At 36.4% G+C, this 21765-nt stretch overlaps 1 protein-coding gene and 1 non-coding gene across 2 annotated transcripts in view; one reads left to right on the forward strand and one right to left on the reverse strand.

Moving 5' to 3' along the window:
• LOC144372921 (transport and Golgi organization protein 1 homolog) overlaps positions 1-21765 on the forward strand; it is an 86479-nt gene that overhangs the window by 37956 nt on the left and 26758 nt on the right. Inside the window, exons 6-10 of the mRNA XM_078036124.1 lie at positions 704-837; positions 8043-8129; positions 9864-10578; positions 10849-11052; positions 13226-13371. Coding sequence (XP_077892250.1) covers positions 704-837; positions 8043-8129; positions 9864-10578; positions 10849-11052; positions 13226-13371 — 1286 coding nt within the window. The remainder of the gene's footprint in view (positions 1-703; positions 838-8042; positions 8130-9863; positions 10579-10848; positions 11053-13225; positions 13372-21765) is intronic.
• On the reverse strand, positions 16397-16503 carry LOC144372924 (U6 spliceosomal RNA). Its single transcript, XR_013432741.1, has one exon. It is a non-coding gene; the product is annotated as a U6 spliceosomal RNA (small nuclear RNA).

Consider the following 21765-nt stretch of genomic DNA (forward strand, 5'->3'; position numbering starts at 1 on the left):
CCCACTTTTGATTTTGTTTATTAAAAAAATACGAATGAGGATGTTTTGAAACAATCTTAATGTTGGATATAGTCAACAATATTTGCTCAGAGAAAATATATTTCCTGGTTATTTACCCAGATCCTGAACCCAGAGACAGCAACTCTGCTGCAAATGAAATTGACAGTGTTTACGGCTGCATGATAGTACTTGCAGCCACTTAAAGGTAATGTCTTTTAGCAGTTAGTTCAAGTTAATTAACCCCTTGGGGGTTCCTGGATATTCTAACCTCTTCCCTATTACCTCTGCATGAAGCCATACTTAAGCCTGTCCATGTCTACACTTGGATTTACATATTTGCAAAATGAAGCTTTCTATGATTATGAAACAGAAAAAAATTGAGGAGGCCTGCAAGAACCAAGAGTTTCACTGAAACCAGCTATGGTTGGTGATAGCCACTTTGCTTTTTATTTCTCAGCACAGAGAAAAATAGAGAAGCTTCCTTTTCCCTCGTCTAATTGCAGGGAATATTGTATTTTATAGCAATAAAATCTCTAAGGATTTTAGATACTTTGAGCAGGTGAATTAAAAGTGATTCCAGAGAGTACTGGAAAAACTTGATTTTTGTTCATAGTGGGATTCATATTTCCTGATGAGTCAATATGGACTGTGAAAAATCAAATCCTAATGTTTGTTTTTTTCTTTTTTCAATGTTTATATACAGTGTTAATGTATCGAGGTGAAGCTGTTGAAGATTTCACAGGACCAGATTGTCGTTTTGTAAATTTTAAAAAAGGTGACCCTGTATTTGTCTACTATAAACTTGCAGAGGTATCACCAGAACTTTGGGCCGGAAGTGTAAGTAAAAGTTTGACAAGTGTTATATTCTTAATTTTGATGGGTAGCAGTGTAGATTTAAATGACTGATTTCTTGGGGTCTTTGTAGAGTTAACCTGACCTCTTTGCCAGGCCCTGTGCTCCTAACACACCTAAGGCCTGGCACAGCATAGAAAGTCAGGAGACTTTCTGAAACAGAACTGAACTGGTTGTGGTTGCTACCCCTCACATCAAGTTCCAGAAGGCTCTACACATCATAAAGGTCGTCATGGTGAAAACATGACAATTCTTAGCTTTGCTGTTTCAAAAGGGAAGGATTCATGGACATTAGAGTTAATCCTGTAAATTAAGTCTGAGATAGTAACTCAGGCATGCATATTTAAAGTTGATTTTTTGTGTATTTTACCTAATCAATTGTGCTGTTTTTACTCTAAAAAAGCAGAATATTATGTCCATTGTGTGCTTTTTTTCCCCCCTTTTTTTCTTTTTTGCAATTTCTGGGTCATCCATTTCCTGCTTTTCCTATATTCTATGCCTGAAGGTTCCCCCAGGGCTTCTACTTCCAGCCAGTTGTATGGATCTTCTGATGAAAGACATGACATTGTTTATATCATGCTTTGATATTTTAAATGGGGAGATTCACTAGGAGTGTCCTCCTAGTGGCTTATGAGTATTGTCCTTTTCATTTAAAAAAAATGTGATATGTGGATTGTTTACGTAAAATAGTAGCAAGGGTCTTTGATGACTGTAGGAATGTTCCAGTTTAGAGACATTCCGGGTTGCATCCTTGAAAGTTCTCACCCTAAATAAAACACCACACAGCAGAAAATGAGACAGAAAATAAGAGTAATCCCTATGGAAAACTAGTTTCATTTTGTTGCCATTTCTGACTCTTAGGGAATGATCTTGAAACATGGTGCCTCTAGGTACAAACTTTATATTTAGACAGAGTCCCAGTTGCAGTACTCCATATAAAGAACCATCTATTGTTTCTTTCAAGTATACCAAATAGGATTGGTAACCTTTAAACTTGGAACTGTTTTTCCATGTACCTAAGTGGCATTTTTCATGTAGTAGTCGTCTTTCTTTCCTTCTTTGAGCTTTTGGATAAATGGGCTTGATTTGCATTTTCTCCTCTCACATTCTAGCCTGTTAACTCTGTTCATCCCTAGGACTCTTGCCATTCTGGGTGGCAGCACTCATCCTGTCTTCCTGAGGAGCCCTGCTTTCAGCACCTGACCAGAAAGGATCTTTGCCGACTGATGAGTGTTTGGGTGGCACCTTGTTTGCATTGCTCCTCTGGCATTCATTTGTCCTCTTTGCCTTCAGTTAGGTTGTGTTTCATCTTAGCTCCCTATAAAATGAAAAACTCAGTTAGGAAAGGACCCCTGTCTAATCCATCTTCCTTTTGAATATTTCCTTTCAGGGCAGTGGCACTTAAGTACATTTGTTCTGATAGTAGCTTATGCAGAATTTGTTCTCTTGTGGCAGTTCTTGGCTCCCCACCCACAAATCAAATCAACAGCACCTTAGCAGGGATGATGTATGGAAGCAAAATTAGATATAAAAATTATTTCCAGTCATGAGCCTCCATGATTCTGCATCATTTTTTTCATATCACAAGAAATGGGATACCACCCAGTGTGTAATTATGGAGCTTTATATAATCTATGGTCTCATTTGACACAGATTAAGAAGAGATAAATGTGTTCCCTTTCTCCATACATCTCTGGTTTCTTTCCCTTTTCCAAATTTAACCTTAATAGAATTTTCATCAGAAGGGAAAAGTGTATTTCCCCTCAGACTCGCCTCTCATGTCATAAGTGTTATACTTAAGAAATTAAAAACTCTTTAGTTTTCAAAATGATTCTCCTTTTGAGTTTTCAGTTTTCATTCTGCACTGTTGTTGGTTTTCTAGAGTCTCAGACTTTATCTGCAGTGATGAAACTTTTAATTGCTCCGTCTTATCTAATCTTCATGGCAGTATTCTACCACTAATACTGGCTCTCAGATGGTTTCTAGATATAACAAGAACATTCATGAATGGGGATATTTTAGAGGTAGTGATAAGATGCCTTTTTAATTTTCTTTTTTGTGCATTTGATTTGCCTATCAGTTTCCTTTAATTATTGGCAAGAATCTTCTGTTCCTTTTAGTCAGTAGTTAGTAATAGGAGTGTCTTTCTCAAGGGGAACTTTATATACCTTTTGTACACTTTATGTAACTTCATATATTTTAACTGTTGGTGCTGAAAATAAATGGGGTTCTTTTCTGCAGAGGATTTATTTTGGGTGAAACTGAAGTTTGATATGTGGTTTCATATGCATTATATTGTAATTTTCTCCCTTGCTGAGGGCCATTAGGAATGAAGCTTCAAAATTTCTTTGCTAGCGTACCCCATGTTAAATGGATTTCACTGTTGACATTGCATGTAAGGTGACCTTGCTCAAGGACCAAGGCGGATCCGGGTTTAGAGCTGATCAGGTTTGAAGAAGTATCCCACTCCTTAGGGTGTTCCCGGTTTAAGACAAAAGGAGTTTTAGGGAAGTTGGAGGTTGAAGATTATTGCTGCTGGGAGTAGGGCGTGCCTGCAGCCTGAGTTCCTGCTGAGTTCTCCTGGAGAAAAAGTTTTTAGGAGGTGAATTGTTCGGGAGATTGGATTGCCCCCGAACATGTGTGGAGGCGGTGTGAGTCGGGAATAAAGAATTTCTGTTTGAATCTACAAGGCTGTGAGTGCCTCCTGATTCTGTGCCCAGCCAAGACTGCAGCATTAATTATCTCCCCCCTTCTGATTAATTAAACAACAAGCAATGTGGCTAAAGGACCGTGCCTGGTAGGTTGTCCAATTCAACATATGGTTCTTACCCGTCATGGGAGAACTGACCTTTAGACGTCAGTTTCCTGTCTTGGGTTGAATCCACTGCAACCAGATCAACCCGTCACTGACTACCGGTCCAGCATTCAGCCATGCTGTGGATAGGCCTAAGAACCAGTGTGGGTGGGTGAGGTTCTTGCCTCACATCTGTTGGCCCCCAAATTTAACCTTGGTGCCAGTGGGGGGGTGAGGTTCTTGCCTCACCTCTGTTGGCCCCCAAATTTTAGACCATCACTAGTAGAAGGGAGGAGGATACAGAAATGCCACGACACCAAGCCAATTGACGGCTCCTTTGGAAAAATTGTGTCACTGGTGACACCATCAGCAAAGATGCCAGCATTACCACAATTAACATGGGGTGCGCTGGCAAGGAAATTGCATCACTAGTGACACCATCAGCAAGGATATGCCAGCAGTACCACAATTCGCTGCACCAGACGATAGTTCACAATGCATGCAACTCATATATAGTCCAAGCAAGTTCTGCAAGCAGTTCAAATCGGAGGAGTCTATCAATATGTTCATTTCCTCCCAAAGTAAATCAAGTCCTTGATTGAGCATTACTTGTTGAGTTATATTCATTGATGCATCAGTTTATACAGTTTACTGTGATAGCTGTAGTTTGGTTTTCTTAGTCTTCACTGGCACTGGGATGGAGATGGGAATTCTGGCAATGATGTTAAAGAGACATTATCCTGAACAGAATTATTAAATATAATGAAAAGGAAAAGTGAAAGTAAACAAACAGATCTGTTAATCACCTTTAAAAACAATAGTAAGCAAACAGATCTGTTAACCACCTTTGAAAACAATCATTAACAGCTGTTTACCTAATTTAGATTAAACCACTTAAATCACGTGAATAAAAAAAAAAGAAAATTCGGATCCATTTTTTCATGAGCGCTCCTCATATAAAAATATGGACATACACACATACTGACATGCAACACAAAACAGTGCACTCATAACATACAACACGTAAGACAATAATAACAGCCTTGTAGCTTAGTTACCTAGGTAAAATCTCCATTGCAATGTTTAGAAACTCCACAGTCAAAAAACACAGTCAAAAAACAAAGCTGATCAGAAAAACATTAACCTAGGTTTGTATGAGCTCAAAAAATAAAATAGAACTTTATGATGTGGGAAAAATGCAATAATAAAATAGATATTGAAAAAAGGCACCTTGGTTAATCACTGTCGCAGATGTAAGAATAGCCAAGCTGGAGCTCTGGATATCAGCTGTTATGGTTTTGAGTCAAATTATCTTCTTTTTGGTCTGTAGAAATTGTTTTAGTTAGTGTCTCTGGAATCTAAATCGGCTGCTGTTCTCCCTGTGGAAACACAAAAACAGAACCCCGACTCCAGAAAAACACTGGATCAGGAGCTTTCCAATGTCCTGTTAGAATATCTTTCCAAAGTACCTTAGGCTTATGTACATTTTTTGGATACATGTCTTTCCGCAGCATTAAGTCCTGATGAATCCAAATTTAAAAAGTTTAGAGTAAAAAAAGGGTTATTTTAAGTTTATCTTTGGGGGATATATACCCCTTTAAGATCCTTTTAAATTTAAGTCTTTCAAAAGCATTTTGCCTTAGTTTTTAGAATTACTTTAGACCTTTTAATTTTTAGATGTGGTTTGAAACCATAGTTGTCTTAGCCCTTTGTATTTTCTATCTGAAATACCTTTACTTGACATTTTTAACTATTTTCTATCTTATTTCTATCTTCTAGTTTTCTTCTAAGGTTTTTATATTTACCCTTAGTTGCTTTCTTCTCTCCTAGTTTTCTTTCGTTTCCTATTTTGTGGGTATAAAATTCTTGTCTTTCTACATCTTTTTATCTTCCTATATCTTTATCTTTCTACATCTTCTCTCTTTTTTTTTTTACCTTTTTGTACTTCTGTTTTTGAAGTTTTCCACTTCAAATTTTTAATCTTCTTTATCTAATCTTTTATCTTATTATCTTCCCATTTTCATGGGTTATATTTTTTTTTACTCCATCATGAAGGCATCTTAACCACCTTCAATTTAACCTTTTAAAGCTTTTTGCAATGTACTTAGACATTTTACAACTTTTTACTTTACCAAACAAAGATTATCTCATCTCCCTCTTTTTAGTTTAATAAGTACAATACTTTGATGAGTAAAGCAATCTTTTTTCTCGCCATGAAGGTATCTCAACAACCTTCAATTTAACCTTTTAAAGCATTTCATTTATCATCTATACTGTACTTTTAAATGTACTTTTTCACCACCTACAGCTTCACTCTTTTAAACGAGGCTTAGATTTTGTTTAAATCGCTTAATATTAGTTTACATGGCTGCCCTTTAACCAAAGGCTCTTTTTTACTCCATTAGGAAGCTTTGTCTCAATCTGCCATGTACAAATACCTTTTTTTCTTTCTACCTTTCTCAAGCTTTTAAATTAAATCTAGTTTCCTCAAAATCTTTTTAAATGGCATTTTACAACTTTTCACTTTACCACACAGAGATTATCTCAACTAGAAACATTTCTTTTTCCTTTAACCTTTTATATTAAAATATATTTCCACATCTTGAATCTTTTTATATCTCTTTTTTAACCATTAACCCTTTTTATAAATTCACATTCTAAAACAACCCTTATAAAATTACTCCACTTTAATAAGATGAAATACTTTCATGTTTTTTAAGGTACTGTTATACTGTAATTGAAACCCAGCTGAAACTTCTTATACTCTCTGTATATAAATTACACATGATAGAATCTTAACACTTAGTAACCTTGTTTCAGCAAAGACACAGACCAAAGCAATATTAAACATTTTTCCATTTGCCAATTTATGAAAACACACATAATGTTTAAATATATTACCTTATGGAACTTAATAAGTAAAGAGTACTTGATTTCATATTTAGTGGTTGATATTTTAACATTTTAGCTTTGTAAATGAATTAGCTGTCTGTAAAAACCAAGACAAGTATAGTGAACAGAACTAGCCATCTCTTACTTGTTGAAGAAAAATCCTTCTACAGGATACCATAATGGTCCCATTGATACACTTAATAACTCATCTTTATAAAGCCATGGGCTACATTTTTGTATTGTATCAACATATGCCATAGTTTTTCTTGGTCTTACTGGGGTACCTCCTTCCTCTAACAATTTTTCTTCCTCGGAGGCGAACAACTTCAAACCTTGAGTCAACCATTTTCCTTAGTTTGCCTGAGAAAGTTCTAGGAACAGGCCACTTGAAATGAAAAAAAAAATAAATCAAAACAAGAACACATTGTTTTTTGAAATGGTCACCCATTTTTTTGCTCTCCTTCAGGAGCAAGCAAATTCACTTACCCCCAAGCTTCAGACATCCCACGTACGGGCCACCATAATGCCGCAGTCTTGGCTGGGCACAGAATCAGGAGGCACTCACAGCCTTGTAGATTGAAACAGCAATTCTTTATTCCCGACTCACACCACCTCCACACAGGTTCAGGGGCAATCCAATCTCCCAAACAATTCACCTCCTAAAAACTTTTTCTCCAGGAGAACTCAGCAGGAACTCAGGCTGCAGGCACGCCCTACTCCCAGCAGCAATAATCTTCAACCTCCAACTTCCCTAAAACTCCTTTTGTCTTAAACCGGGAACACCCTAAGGAGTGGGATACTTCCTCAAACCTGATCAGCTCTAAACCCGGATCTGCCTTGGTCCTTGAGCAAAGTCACCTTACATGCAATGTCAACAGATAAATCCATTTAACATGGGGTACGCTGGCAAGGAAATTTTGAAGCTTCATTCCTACTTGACAATGGCCCTCAGCACTCCCCAAGTGCTTATAAAAGTAGATTTGGACAAAGCTAGGAAAGCATATACTATCAATACATCTGCTATAGTGGTAATACATTTTAGAGATTTTTGTATTGTTTTTACTTATTAATTTTTATGACTGTTGTGTATTGGTTAAGAAAGACATAAATATTGGTTTATGAGCAATGCTACAAAATGTACAGGTAAATTCTTGCTAGAGGTTATTTGGAATTGCATTTATAACCAGCTTTGATTTACATAGTTTTAACCATATAGTATCCAATAATCTTCTATGCAGATCTTTTATTTACTTCAGAAGTCTTAACTTTATATGCTCTGTGTTGAGAATTAAGCTAAATGTAAAAAAGAAAACTTCAGTGGTTGGAAATGTTGCTTTAATAGTTCTGTACTTAATTTTTATTTGAAATAATAATCTCAGTGTAATTGTTATAGCAACTTTCTTTCTTGGTTATACCTTATATCTATCTATTATGTGTATATTTCCTGCCACTTCTGTATTCCTTGTACAGAATGTATCTGATATTTGTCTCTTTTGCACTATAGGTTGGCCATATGTTTGGATACTTTCCAAAAGATTTCATCAAGGTAGTTCGTGAACATACTAAAGAAGAGCTACAAATTCCAACAGATGTAAGTTATGGATTTCTTTTTTGTTCTCAATTGTAAACTGGCTTATAAATCCATCAGTTATATTCAGTTAACTGCTTCTGAATGTTTTATAATGTGTTTGGGGGGCAATCTAACATTTGTGTGTCAGATTTTCATTTGAAATCAGACTACCTGTAAAAAAAAAGTTTGAAAGGCATTCTAGGGTGATTATATTATAATCTGAGAGTTGTCTAATATATTGAAACAGATATTCTAAGAGGCAAATAATTTCATTTTACAGGCAAAACTCATTGGATAGTTATTAGACATTTTAAGTATATTTAGGTTAAATTAATAAACTCTAACTTTTATACTAGGCTAGAAATATGTACTTACAAAGGTTTTCTTATTCTTAGTCATATACGGGATCATAGTCATGTTATAGATTTGGAAAAGGGGACCTGAGCGTTTCAGGTGATGTTCAGTCTCAGATCTTTTAAGGCCCCAACTGCTTCCTTTATACAACATTCCTGTATGGTGCTCTGACTTAAATTGATTTTGTGACTGAAAGGATTTCGTGTTCTAGAATTCTCACTTCAGCTGATTATTTTCTAGAGTTTTAAATTGTATAGTAATTGATGCCCACCAACACTGAAACATCTTTGGGCAGCTCTTTGTAGTGGCTGTAGAATATGCAAACTGCTAGGCTAGGACAGTTCTTAGATTAGATGGACTGAATGGATAAAGTCATCCTGTTTGTTGTTGCTGTTCCTAAAATTTCTTTATAATCTCAGGGGCCATAAAATCACTTCTGTTGCTTGTTGGACTTCATTGTTGGTAAAGAGAGTTCTTGGGATTTAAGCTGTGACAGCAGTTCACTGATTACAGAGAACTATTTGTTTTGAACTCTGCCTTCTCATTGTATTTCCCATTACATGCATCCCTCATGGCTTAGAAATGCATGTGATGAGGAGAGGAAATCACTCATCCCTACTACATTGAACTGCCTCCCCCACCCCCGGAACCCCCGCAGAATATTATGAAGATTTAATTAGGAATGGAAATTTTTTAAAAACATGTCCATTCATACTATGGCTCCTTTTATATCAATTTGCTTACTAGTAGCAAGAAGGAAGACTAGATAATATACACATAATCCTGAGAGAGATCTTAGTGACTGTGAAACCCTGATGAAGAGAAAGGTGTATACCTTGTTGAATTTTGTTTTCAGTTTGTTCTTGTGGTAATAATAATGTGAGGAGCCTCCTTAATATCATTCTTTATTCCATTCAATGTACTTGTATCTCAGTAAGATACTTTAAAACTGATTCATTTTTCTCAATGCTGCAGGATCTTCCAGCTTCTCCTGAGTAAATGATTAAGAGTTAAATTTCTGAAACATAGGTGTAGATATTAAGAGCTGGAGGATCCTATAAGGGATACCTTGCCTTTCCCTACTTATGTTCAGAGCAAATTGAGAGAGACCCAAGAGTCAGGCAGTTGGAGACCAAATTGTCACCATTTTTACTCATTATGCTTTTTAAAGAATATGACCCATGTTAAAAAAAGAAAGAAAGAATAGACTTTCTAACACTGTAGACTAGAAAAAGACAGATTTACTCAGCCATAGATGGAGTTAGGCAGTGGGGGTTGGAGGAGGGTAATCTGGTTGACCTCAAAGATTCTTTAGAACCAATCCTGAATTTGGGAGCATGGATGAGTTTGCTTTTGTGATACTTTGTTATTGACACATTAATGGTTTTCTTTTCCTTACAGGAGACAGATTTTGTTTGTTTTGATGTTGGAGGAGATGATTTTGATAATTATAACGTAGAAGAACTTCTAGGATTTTGGGAATTGTATGATTCTGCAAATGAAGATTCTGAGAAACCTATAGAAAAAGTGGGACAATTTCCTGAAGTCTCCCAGGATGTTGAACCTGAACCTAAACCAGTAGTAGCAAACTCACAACAAATTGAAAGTGCATTCTCAGAAAACACTGTGGATCTTGAGGAACAATTTTTGGCTCAGAAGAACCATCCTCATGCAGATAGTCAAACAGATAATGCTCAGGGTGAACAAACTTCACTTGAACTTTTTGAAGAAATACTACCAGATAAATTGAAAGTGCCAGAAAGTGAAAAAAACAAAACCAGCAACATTTCTCAGGTCTCAAACGAACAGGAGAAGACTGATGCTTATAAACTTTTGAAAAAAGAAATCAATCCTTATCTAGAAACCAAAGAAAACAAACAAGAAATGAATATAATTTGGAAGATTTTAAAGAAAACTGAAACCACAGCCAAAAGGGTAGACATTTCTCAGGTCTCAAACGAACAGGAGAAGACTGATGCTTATAAACTTTTGAAAAAAGAAATCAATCCTTATCTAGAAACCAAAGAAAACAAACAAGAAATGAGTATAATTTGGAAGATTTTAAAGAAAACTGAAACCACAGCCAAAAGGGTAGACATGATGGACAAGGAACGAGGTGATATGGAAATGGGAAAGGAGGAAAGTCCTCTGGCAGATGAGGCTTCTTTATAAATTTGACTGTATAGTTCAGTCATCCTTTAAATGGGATGAAAACAATTAACCCTCCCGTATCCTTGCCCAGTTGTTCTCATGGGCTCATGCCAGGACATGGAGGGCAGTGTTGACGTATCTGGAACTGTGTGCTGAGGGGGAGTGCTGATCATTGGGCTTAAGTGGGGGTAGATAGTGTCATCCATCTGGCTCAATGCATTCTTCTCCCTTGTAGAGATGCAGCCATCCCATGAAGATGATTTTCCTAAAGAGAACACAAATCGTCTTAATAGAAATCTTCATGAAGAGCCAAACCTCCTGCGTCATCATTTTAATATGAACCATCCTGAAGAGCCCAGCCTCTTGAATCAACCTGTGACTGAGGACATGGGTGTTTCAGAAGTGTCTCAGATCCCAAATACTGAGAAAGTAGACCCAGGTAAAGCTTGCCAATTTTTCTCTACAAAGTAGAGGCATTACCATAATAAAGGCTTTCAAGGATATTTGTTGCCAAAGGTACGAAATAGAGCAGAGAGTGATATAGGTACATGTGAGTTCAAAAAAAAATATCTTAAGTGAGAGAAAAGCAAGAATAAAGATGACTAGAAATCAAAAATAGGCCAGAGACTGTAACTCACCTAAAAGCAAATGTTTAGGTATGACTAGCTTGTGTAAACCATTTACAACTAAAATATTTTTCTTCAAAGGCCTTATGCTCTAAAACTGTAGTTTTCAACCAGACCAACAGCACCAGAAACTCTAGGGGTGGGACCCACAATCTGTGTTTAGCAGGCCTTCCAGGAAAGTCTGGCCTAGTACAAGTTAGCTTGAATAATCACTGTTCATAGTCTCATAAATTCTGTGTTTTTCTTCCCTTTTCTTCTAAATGGAATATAATATAGCTCAAGTCCTGTTTTGACTTGCTTCCTGGACATGGTAATTAAACTTTTTCAAATGCAGTCAATGGTCCAGATCTTTATACTATATACTTACAGCAAACAGTACAGAACTGCAATCGATTTTAGATTGACACTTACGAATACTTCATCATAGTGCACAGTATCCAGTGGGAGATGAGAAACAATTTTTCAAAAAAATCCCCAATAATGGCATCAACAGCATTCTACTTTTGTGTTGCTCACTCTCATTTTATCAGTAAATTAGATGATGACTAATTGTTTATTTTAATCCATCCAGTATGGTGCTATGAAGCCATAATTACTGTATTTTGTGTTTTTAAAGGTTCTGGTCTGTAAGCATAGCTATAAGCATTATCCTGCACCAGTGCAGGGCTTGGCAGCACTGATCTGAACCTCCCCCCCACCATCTGCACACACAGAGTGTAGGAGAACTCATAGCAAGGGGGGATTCAGTTAATTTGAGAAGGAATAACATATGAGATCTCCCATTTTCCAGAAGACATTGCATCCATATATGAACACTACTGACTTCTGAACTGTCTTTAACTCTATAAGGTTATGAAAATGAATCACGCACCATTACAATTTGTTATTTTCATGCTCCAAAACTTTCAAGAATAGGGAAAACTTGACTTACAAAATTAAGAATGAATTATTTCCCTGGCCTTTTAAGTTCCACCACAAAATGATGTCAATGACCTTTAATAGGTAAAATCTTCTCTAATGTCATTTAATGTGTCTCAGGTGCTGAGATGCTGAGCCAATGGGGCAGACTTCACCAGCAGTCAAATTCATAGACCAATAGTGAATGGAGGGCCTGGGGTTGTAGCTCAGTGGTAGAGCGCTTGTCTAACATATGAGGCACTGAGTTTGATTCTCAGCACTGCATACAAATAAATAAAATAAAGGTCCATCAAAAACTAAAAAAAAAAAATTAGGCAAAAGCTTAAAAAAATAGTAGTGAATAGAATCTCAGGGTTGAGAAAGACCTTAGAGGCAACTGGTCCAACTTCTTAATAACTGCATGCTGGACTCCTGCTGTTTAATCAAACATACCCCAGGCTCATGTAACTCATACTGAAATTCCACCCCTACAAGCTCTCAAGTCTAACTGGAATTCTACCTCATTCACAGAGCCTCAATGCAGGTCTGTACCCAATTCCCTTTAGTCTCTCTTGGTACTACTGTGTTCTTTTTAAATAGTTGTCATCTGTCCATTCAATAAATAATTGTTGAGTATCTCTGCCAGGTGCCAGATACTGTGTTAAGCCTTGGCCCATTCCACCTGCAAATCTGCAAACCAAGACTCCCTCTCTTTCAGCTTTCCTAAAATTTTAAACACAAAGTTTCACCAGCACTAAATCCATGTTTTTTGAATGTGACCCTGTCTATATATCTCTGGTTTTAAAAATTTTCCTTGAGTAAATATTGTTCTGGTAGCAGTTGTATGGCCATGGAAGTAGTGGAGAGTAGACTGGAGATTGTTCATTTTATAATTGAAGGGTTTGACAGCTCTAATTAGGATTTTGAAGTTTTCTTCTCTGTTGTGTTAATTGTCTTTAGGAGAGCCACATATTCCAGGCACTGTGACTCATATATTTAGTGAAACACTCGATGAATATTGAAACTGAAGAGAGACAATTCTTATTCTATAGCATAAAATAAAATAGCAATTTCCCCTTTCAATTTTAGAGCTACTTATAACAGAAGGTACTCCTGTTGATGCTGCTGATACAGAAAACCAACTAGAGATAAAGGTCGAAGAGCCAGCAGATGCCACCCTTTTGGACAACATACTTTTCTTGTTATATTCATTCTTGCTTTATTTGTCTAAGATGGTAAGTTTGACATAGTTTCTTCAATTAGAATGTTGATTATTTATTAGTTTTTAAGTGGCTTCTGGTCATGAAGTGAAAAACTTAAAATGTCTTTATGAAAATGACTCTTGACCCTTTGAGTAGATAGCTCCTGAAACAAAAGCCATAGGGGTGTGGCTTTAATGGCTACTTGGTTTAGCACATGAGGAAGATTTGCTGTTTACCAAGACTGGACATTTGCACACCTGTAAAAACTTGGTTCTTCCCCTCAGAACCTTTCATTCTGGCAGGGAGATAACAGCATTCACTTGAAACACAGTAAGATAATGGCAGAAAGAGAGGTATTTATTCGATGGTAGAACATTATTGTCCATAAATGCATTTATTATGGTTGGAAGGGTGATCAGTAAGGTCAGAAAGTGGTTGAGATGTGATTGAAGCACAGGCAAAAGGCAAACAGGAGTCTGACATGTGGTTTGTTGTTGATTAGACAGGCTGGGGTGGTGGGGGAAGCTGGCAGTCAGAAGAAATGTGTTCAGAGAAATGGAAACATGAAGAAAGGATATTTGGGGAGGGAAGGAGAATGTGAATAGTTGGTGTTGTAAAGTGTGAAGTTGGAGGGGGATGGGCCTGTTGGAGAGGCCAGCAAATCTTAAAGGAAGTCATGAGCCAAAGTAGCAGACCATTAATAGTGGGGATCCTTAGAAAGTTTTAAGAATGAAAGGAATTAGGTTAGATCTGTTTCTTAGAAAGAGTCACTTAAGGCTGATCTTTCTAAAGAAAATCATGATCCAAACAAGACATTTAATCTGTCTAGAAGCTTATCTAAGCATTTTAGGACTTACCTCCCCCCTATTGGTATTTGTTGATATTGGACTTTTAGAGTTTAATTATAGGAATGAGAAAGCTTTTAGAGGTTGGAGGATAAGATGGCCCTAGGGCCATTGTGACAGTAATCCTCCTCAACTGAAGTTGTTTCCTGTAGGTTGTGTTATTTCAAGGCTTGTGTAAGAAAGATGATGTTGTTGTTTTCCTTGTAAAATGTGTAGATTTTGAAGCCAGGTAGATCTGGTTTCAAATCCCAAGGTTATCATTTAGACGTGTGGGCAAATAACTAAACTTTTGAAAAAAGTTTTCCTCATCTGAAAAATGTAGATAATGCTTACTCCAATCATAAGAATTAAATGATTTGACAAGGTAAAATGTCTGGTGAGGTGTCTGGCATTTTGAAGGGTTTTACCCCTACACATGCCCTAATTCTCATGTAGACAGTCAGAAGGTGATATAAAGACAATGAATACCTGGGGAGGAAAGACCACCAGGGTGGAAAAGATGTGGTGGGGAGAAACAAATCATTTTTCAGTTGGCTCCATGTTTGTTCATGATGGTGGCAGCCACCTGGGTAAGGGGTATGTACGAGCCAGGCAGTTAGAATAATTATATTTCCAGTGATTAAAGCAGTCTTCTACAGTCATAATTTGATTATCAGAATGAATCAGCATCACTTGGAAAGTTAACAGCCTCATGATATGGGAAGGATTTCTTTATTCATATTTTTTAGGTATGCACAGAGCCCTCCTCTAGGTCTAGGTCAGGGGACATGAATGTGGTGCAGGTATGGTCAGTGATTGTACGGTGATAGGTAAGACATAGACGTGAGTGGCAAAGAAGAGGCACAATGTTAGGAGACTGATTTGAAAGGAGATTTCAAAAAGGCATTTTGATGGCCCAGTATGTACAGGACATTGTGTGAGGACTAAAAGAGTCTAACAGGTTTAAGGTATGATTGTGATTTTTGAAAGCCTTAAGAAAAGGACTTAACAAATATATGCAAAAATTATGAACAAGTCAATGTAAAATCTTAAACAAGTAGTATGATATCTGATAGGACTGGAGAGTAATAGGCTCTGATGTGTTTGGGAGATGTGCACCAATCAGATTCATTGATCAATGGAATCTTAGCAGAATCTTAGTGTTAGAAGAAACCTTGGAAGGCTGTTAGTCTAGTTTCTCACTCATTGCTGTTATTTTCTTTACTGTGGCCCTGACGAATAGTTATGAGGCCTGTACACCAGTATTTCCTAGCATGAGTCACTCTCTTACAAGGCTATATGTTCTTCTGTTGTCTAGTTCATCCTTGTATTGACTCCAAATTTTCCTCCACATGATTTCCTCTATAAAATTGAATTCTTTTCTACATAGAAATCCTTTAAATATTTGAAGTTATATCTTAATTTAAAAATTATTTTTAGTATTTTTATCATGGAAACTTTCAAATAAGAGCAGAGAGAATAGTAGGGAACTATAGGTAACCATAACATACTGTATATTTTAGAATACTAGAAAAAAAGATTGTGAAAGTTTTACCATAAAGAAATGATGTTTGAGGAGGTAGATATATTTAACTGATTTAAACATTACATAGTGTATACATGCATCAAAATGTCATGTTACCTACTTCAATAATTATAATGTTTGTTTCTATGTACTAGTTAAAAAATAAATTTAATTAGAAAAGCTTTAAAGAAAAGCATAGAGAATAGTATAATGAACCCACGGGCCATCACACAACTTAACAGTAATTCCTTGATAGCCAATATCAGTGAGTTTTTAAAATTTGTTCTAATTGGTTATACATGATAGCAGAATGCATTTCAATTCATTGTATATAAATGGAACAAAACTTTTCCTAGTTGTACACAACACGTGTAGTCCTACATGTACCTCGGGTAATGTGGTTCATCTCATTCCACCATCTTTCCTATCCCTCTTCCCCCTCACCTGTCCTACCTCCCCTTTGCCCAAATTCCTCCATTCTTTCCATGCCCCTTACCACCCACCTCACCCCCATTATGGGTCAGCATCCACTTTCAGAGAGAACATACAGCTTTTGGTTTTGGGGATTGGCTTACTTCCCTTAACCTGATATTCCCATTCACCCGCAGATGCCATAATTTTTTTCTCTTTTAATGCTATAAGTAATATTCCATTTCATATATGTACCACAGTTTCTTTATCCATTCATCTGCTGAAGGGTTGGTTCCACAAAACTATGGAATACTTCACAAATGTGGGTTTCATCCTTGCTCGGGGACTATGCTGATTTTTTCTGTATTGTTCCAATTTTAGTATATGTGCTGCCAAAGCAAGCACACTCTGAGTTTTAACAAATGTAGATACCCATGTAAAAACTACCATAATAAAGATATAGAACAGTTTTTTTTTTCACTAGAAAAGGGGTTTCCTTGGGATCCTTCCCAGTGAGTGCCTTCACCACCTGTTCCAGGCAACCATTGATAACTTTTTTTTTTAAACTATAGATTCATTTTTCCTACAGTACTGTTTCATATATATGCCACTATAAGTGGACTCATATCTAGGAGTGCAATTGCCTCCTACGTTTAATGTATGTTTTTGTCTTATGTGATACTGTCAAGCCATGCTAAAAAATGACCACAATCATTTTATACTTCCACCAGCAATTTAGGAGACTTCCACTTGACTTCATCTTCACTAGCACTTGGGCCATTTTAGTGGGTATGTCTTTGTGAGTGTATTTCCTGATAATTAATGATATTGAGTGACCTTTTTTTTTCTTTTGAGATAGGGTCTCACTAACTTCCTTAGGCCCTTGATAAGTTGCCAGCCTCACACTTGGGATCTTCCTGCCTCAACCTGGGATTGATTGCTGGGATTACAGATATGTGCCATGATGCCAGGATCAAATACTTCTTCATGAGCTTGTTGACCATACTGTTTTTGTACGTCAACTCTCTCTGGCTAGCTGGAATCCAGACTTCTCCCAGCTCAGTGCCAACTGTGGGATTGGTTAGCTTATAGTTGTTCTTGGCACTCACAGGTACTGCTTAGAATGTAGCCCCAAACTGAAGACCACCTCCATGCAGATTTCTGTAACTCTTTTTCTTTGTGGCTCCCATGTTTCTGGTAGTTTTCTCTACATATTTTTGGCTGCTTAATCTCCTGGAACTCTGGTCTCTCTCTCCTCAGTGAGACTGTTGTGCCCCATTTGTGTTCCCCTTTTCAAACTGAGGTCTAGAGGGTGCCTCCAGGTAGAATGCTCACCTATTTGTTCTCCTGCTCTTAGGGGTGACAGTTGCATGTTCCTTGTGGCTTTCTATCTGAAAAATAGCTCTTTAAAAATCTTTTTTGACTGGGCATGATGGCACATGCCTTAATCCTAGTGGCTCGGGAGGCTGAGACAGGAGGATCACAAGTTCAAAGCCAAAAGTGAGGTGCTAAGTAACTCAGTGAGACCCTGTCTCTAAATAAAATACAAAATGGGGCTGAGACTGGGAATGTGGCTCAGTGATCAAGTGCTCCTGAGTTCAATCCCTGGTACCAATATATATATTCCAACTTTCTGGTTGCTTTCAGTGGGAGAACAAGTCTCATATAAGTTACTCTCTATTGATTTCTCCTTTTGTTGTAACTTTTTGCAATAATTGAAAAAAATATGTTTGTGGGACTTCTAGGATATATTGTAGTTTGGGTGAATAAATGACATCCCCCTGGTACAACAATTTAACCTGTTTTCTCTATTGCCTTTTTTTTTGGTGGTGCTGGGGATTGAACCTCGGGCTCCATGCATTCTAGGCAAGTGCTGAGCTAACAACCTCAGTCTCTCTCTGTTGCTTTATATTTCTTGGAAATTGGTAGTCAGGTTTAGGTTCAATTCTGTTTCTTATGAAAATTTAATAGGAAATATTGCATTGACATCTGCATGTCCTCTCCTTTGATGTTGACTACTAGTCAACAGTGACCTTGGTGAGATTTGCTAATATATTACAGGTTGCAAAATAGCAATGGTCTGAATTGCTGGGATTTTTCTTTCTTCATTTAAAGGCTGGGATGCCTATACAAATAAAAATTTATGATTGATTATTCTTTCTTTTTTTTGGTACTGGGGATTAAACTCAGGGGCACTTGGCTAATGAGCCATATCCTCAGCCCTATTTTGTATTTTATTTATATACAGGGTCTCACTGAGTTGCTTTAGCAATTCACTTTTGCTGAGGCTGACTTTGAACTTGCTATCTTCCCTCCTCAGTCTCCCAAGCTACTGGGATTGCAAGTGTGTGCCACAGCGCCTGGCTATGATTGATTATTCTTTACACAGATATTCGGTTTGTATAGTTAAGGCAGGAGATAAACATTTGATTCCTTTTCTTCATTTAAACACTTTTCAGAATAGTAAGGTATTATTCTAGCATTATCAAATGATACCCAAAGTGGCTTTTGAAATCTTTTTAACTTTTATTTAAGAGTCAATATGATGTCATGCATTTAAAAATATTTGGTGTGTTTAATCCAGTTAGGAATAGTAATTGTTCTTATCTGATGCTCAATTTCTCCCCCTTTTTCCTTGTAGAAGCCTCTTTATCTTGGCTCCTGGGACCCTTTGCCACCACCTAGTGGTCATTGTTACCTGTTTCCCTTGCTTTTGAACTATGAGATGTTCCAAGTTCATCTTAAACATTTCCTATCCAGACCTTGAAGGAACTATTTCTCTAAAAGAACTTTGGTTTCTTTCAATAGGAAATGATATTTAGAGGCTACATTCCAAGTACTAGGATTGCTTATTGCTCAAATTGACTGTCATTTGTAAGCCATTTTAGTGAACAAAGCTCAGAAATATGTGGGGATTTTTGATCATGTCATTTAGATAATTCCCATGAAAATTCAGGATGTTAGAGAGATTTTACTTCACTTCATCTATCTTAGATTTGTGTTTTCTTTCTCTGATGTTGGAGTTCCAGTTTTCAATGACATAAATATAATTGTTTACAGTCTTGTGCCACTTAATGACATTTTGGTCATTAGTGCATAATAATGGAGCTAAAAAATTCTTGACACCTAGTATTTTTAATCTTTTTTGTGTTTTGATATGTTTAGATATATAAACATTTACAATGTTACAATTGTCTACAGAATTCAGTATAATAATATCTTATAGGTTTTTATCCCCAAAGCGATGATATACCATATATGAATACCTACGTGTGGAAATGGCTATATTTTCTAGGTTTGTATAAGTATACTCAATGATGTTTACACACTGAAATTGCCTAAGATGTGTTTCTCAGAATTTATTCCCATTATTAAGCAACACACGACTATATTTATGTTGTTTAAAATACTTTCAGGAATGTATTCCTGAAATGAAATGAAATTCTCTTGTCTTTAAGCTATATCCCACTAAGGTATGTTTGAAATAATTCATTTCTGTGGTTTGTCACCAACATGATATCACAGGTTGTTTCATTCTTGCTTTCAATATTTAGGTGTTAATTTTTAAAGATTTTTTTTATTTATTTTACAATTATTTAAATATTTAGAAGAGCCAAAGTTAATTTGTGAAAATAAGTTGTTTCTGTTTTCTGGTACTGGTGATTGAACCCAGGGCTCCTATCCACTGAGCCACATACCTAGGCTCTTTATTTTTTTATTTAGAGATAGTTCTCACTAAGTTGCGTAGGGACTTGCTAAGTTGCTGAGGCTAGCTTTGAACTTGTGATTCTCCTGCCTGATTTTGAAAGAACTCTAGCTTTTGTCCCAGTTCTGTCTATCCTGATATTACTCTCTTTTATAGTTAACTTTTAAAATTTATTTCATTATGCATTCTGCTATTAAAAAAATAAGCAAATGAGAAAAGGGATATGCAGCTCAGTGGTAGAGCACTTGCCTACCACACAGGAGGCCATGTGTTCAATCCCCAGCACCATAAAAAGAAAAAGAAAAGCAAATGATTTTTACATCTAGCTATGATAGCTTTATATAGGTACTGGCTTCACCTTCCCAACTGAAACAACTAAAATAAATATGAAAAAAAACCCACAAACATATAAAATTTTAAGATCCAGTAACATTGAAGATCAAGCAACAAAGAATGATTCTGGAAACATAAAGAACAAATGCTATGAGCTCTTTAGTTGCCCCAGCTTTTACTATGTTAAGAGATTCCCAAGCCATGACAAAGAAGGGGAAGTCAGGCAGAACCAGAGGATACCATGAATTGAGAGATGGTGCTGAGATTCCAGGAAAACCAAAGTGACTAGAATTCACAGGGTGGAGTACCAAAAGAAGGTTGCTACATTGAGAGACAATTCTGGAAATCTGTGAAAGGCTCTCTGAGTGTTCAGCAGGGTATTGATCTGCACATAAGTGTGATGAAACTGCTTAGCAAGTCAGAGAAACCATCTTAAGTGATTAGAAGGAACAGGTCTTAACACAGGGACCAGAATAGCACCTGGAAAAAAGTATCTAAGGAAGTTGGGTAGAATAATCAGAAGGGTGTTACCTCGGACTGACTATTACAATTTATGTCATACCTAACAAATATTCAGACCCAAGAGAATCAAATTGTTTCCAGTAATTTAATTGTATACGAAATATTAAGAATAGTAATTCGTAATGTATGGCATCGAATCAAAGCTTACCAGGCATGCAAAGAAGCAAGAAAAATACAATCCACAATGATGAGGAGAAGAATCATCCAATCAAAGCCAACTGAGAACTATCGGAGATGTTAGAATGAGGTAATGGCATTTTTTAAAAAGTCATTACTACTATATTTCGTGTGTTAAAAAGGTAAAAAGAGATATAGAAGATATATTTTAAGAAAATCAGACTTTTAGAGTTGAAAATATATGATAAACACAGTGGATGGGATTAATGCCAGAATAAGCATTGTGATGAAATTGTTAGTGAACTTGAGGACATAGCAGGAGAAGTACCCCAAATGAAACAGGGAAAATTTCTTCTGTTAAAGAAAAGTGAACCAGAGCATCAGTGAGCTGTGGGACAGTTTCAAGTTGAGCTATGAGAGGTATTCAGAAAAATATTTTAAGAAATGATGGCCAAAAATTTGTGGAAACTGTACATCTGCCGATCCAAGATATTAAATGGGACTACAATACAAAAAGCATGAATAAAGCTATATCAAGGTATATTATATCATAAATAAATTGCTCAAAACCAGTGATAAAGAGCAATCTTAGCAGTTAGAGAAGACATTTATGTAGAGAAGAACTAAGGATGACATCAGATTTCTTGTCAGAAATTAGGCATAAGAGAATATAGTGGAGTGATACCTTTAATATATTTGAAGAGTAATAATGTTGGCCAATAATATCATGCCCAGTGAAATATCTTTCTAAAATGAAGACTTGTACTGACATACAAGCTGAAAGAATTCACCTACACTTGCACCAAGACAGCAGATGGAAATAATGGAATAAAGGAGTAAAGAACACTGAAAATGGTGACTGTGTGCATAAATATTTAAAATAATTTTTCTTATTTGAACATTTTAAAAAGTCATTGACTGTTTAAAGACAAATATCAGTGTAGTATGGGACTTAGAAAACATGTAAAGTAAAATACATGACAACAGTA

Source organism: Ictidomys tridecemlineatus, unplaced genomic scaffold (assembly GCF_052094955.1).
Source record: "Ictidomys tridecemlineatus isolate mIctTri1 unplaced genomic scaffold, mIctTri1.hap1 Scaffold_190, whole genome shotgun sequence".
Lineage (NCBI taxonomy): Eukaryota > Metazoa > Chordata > Mammalia > Rodentia > Sciuridae > Ictidomys > Ictidomys tridecemlineatus.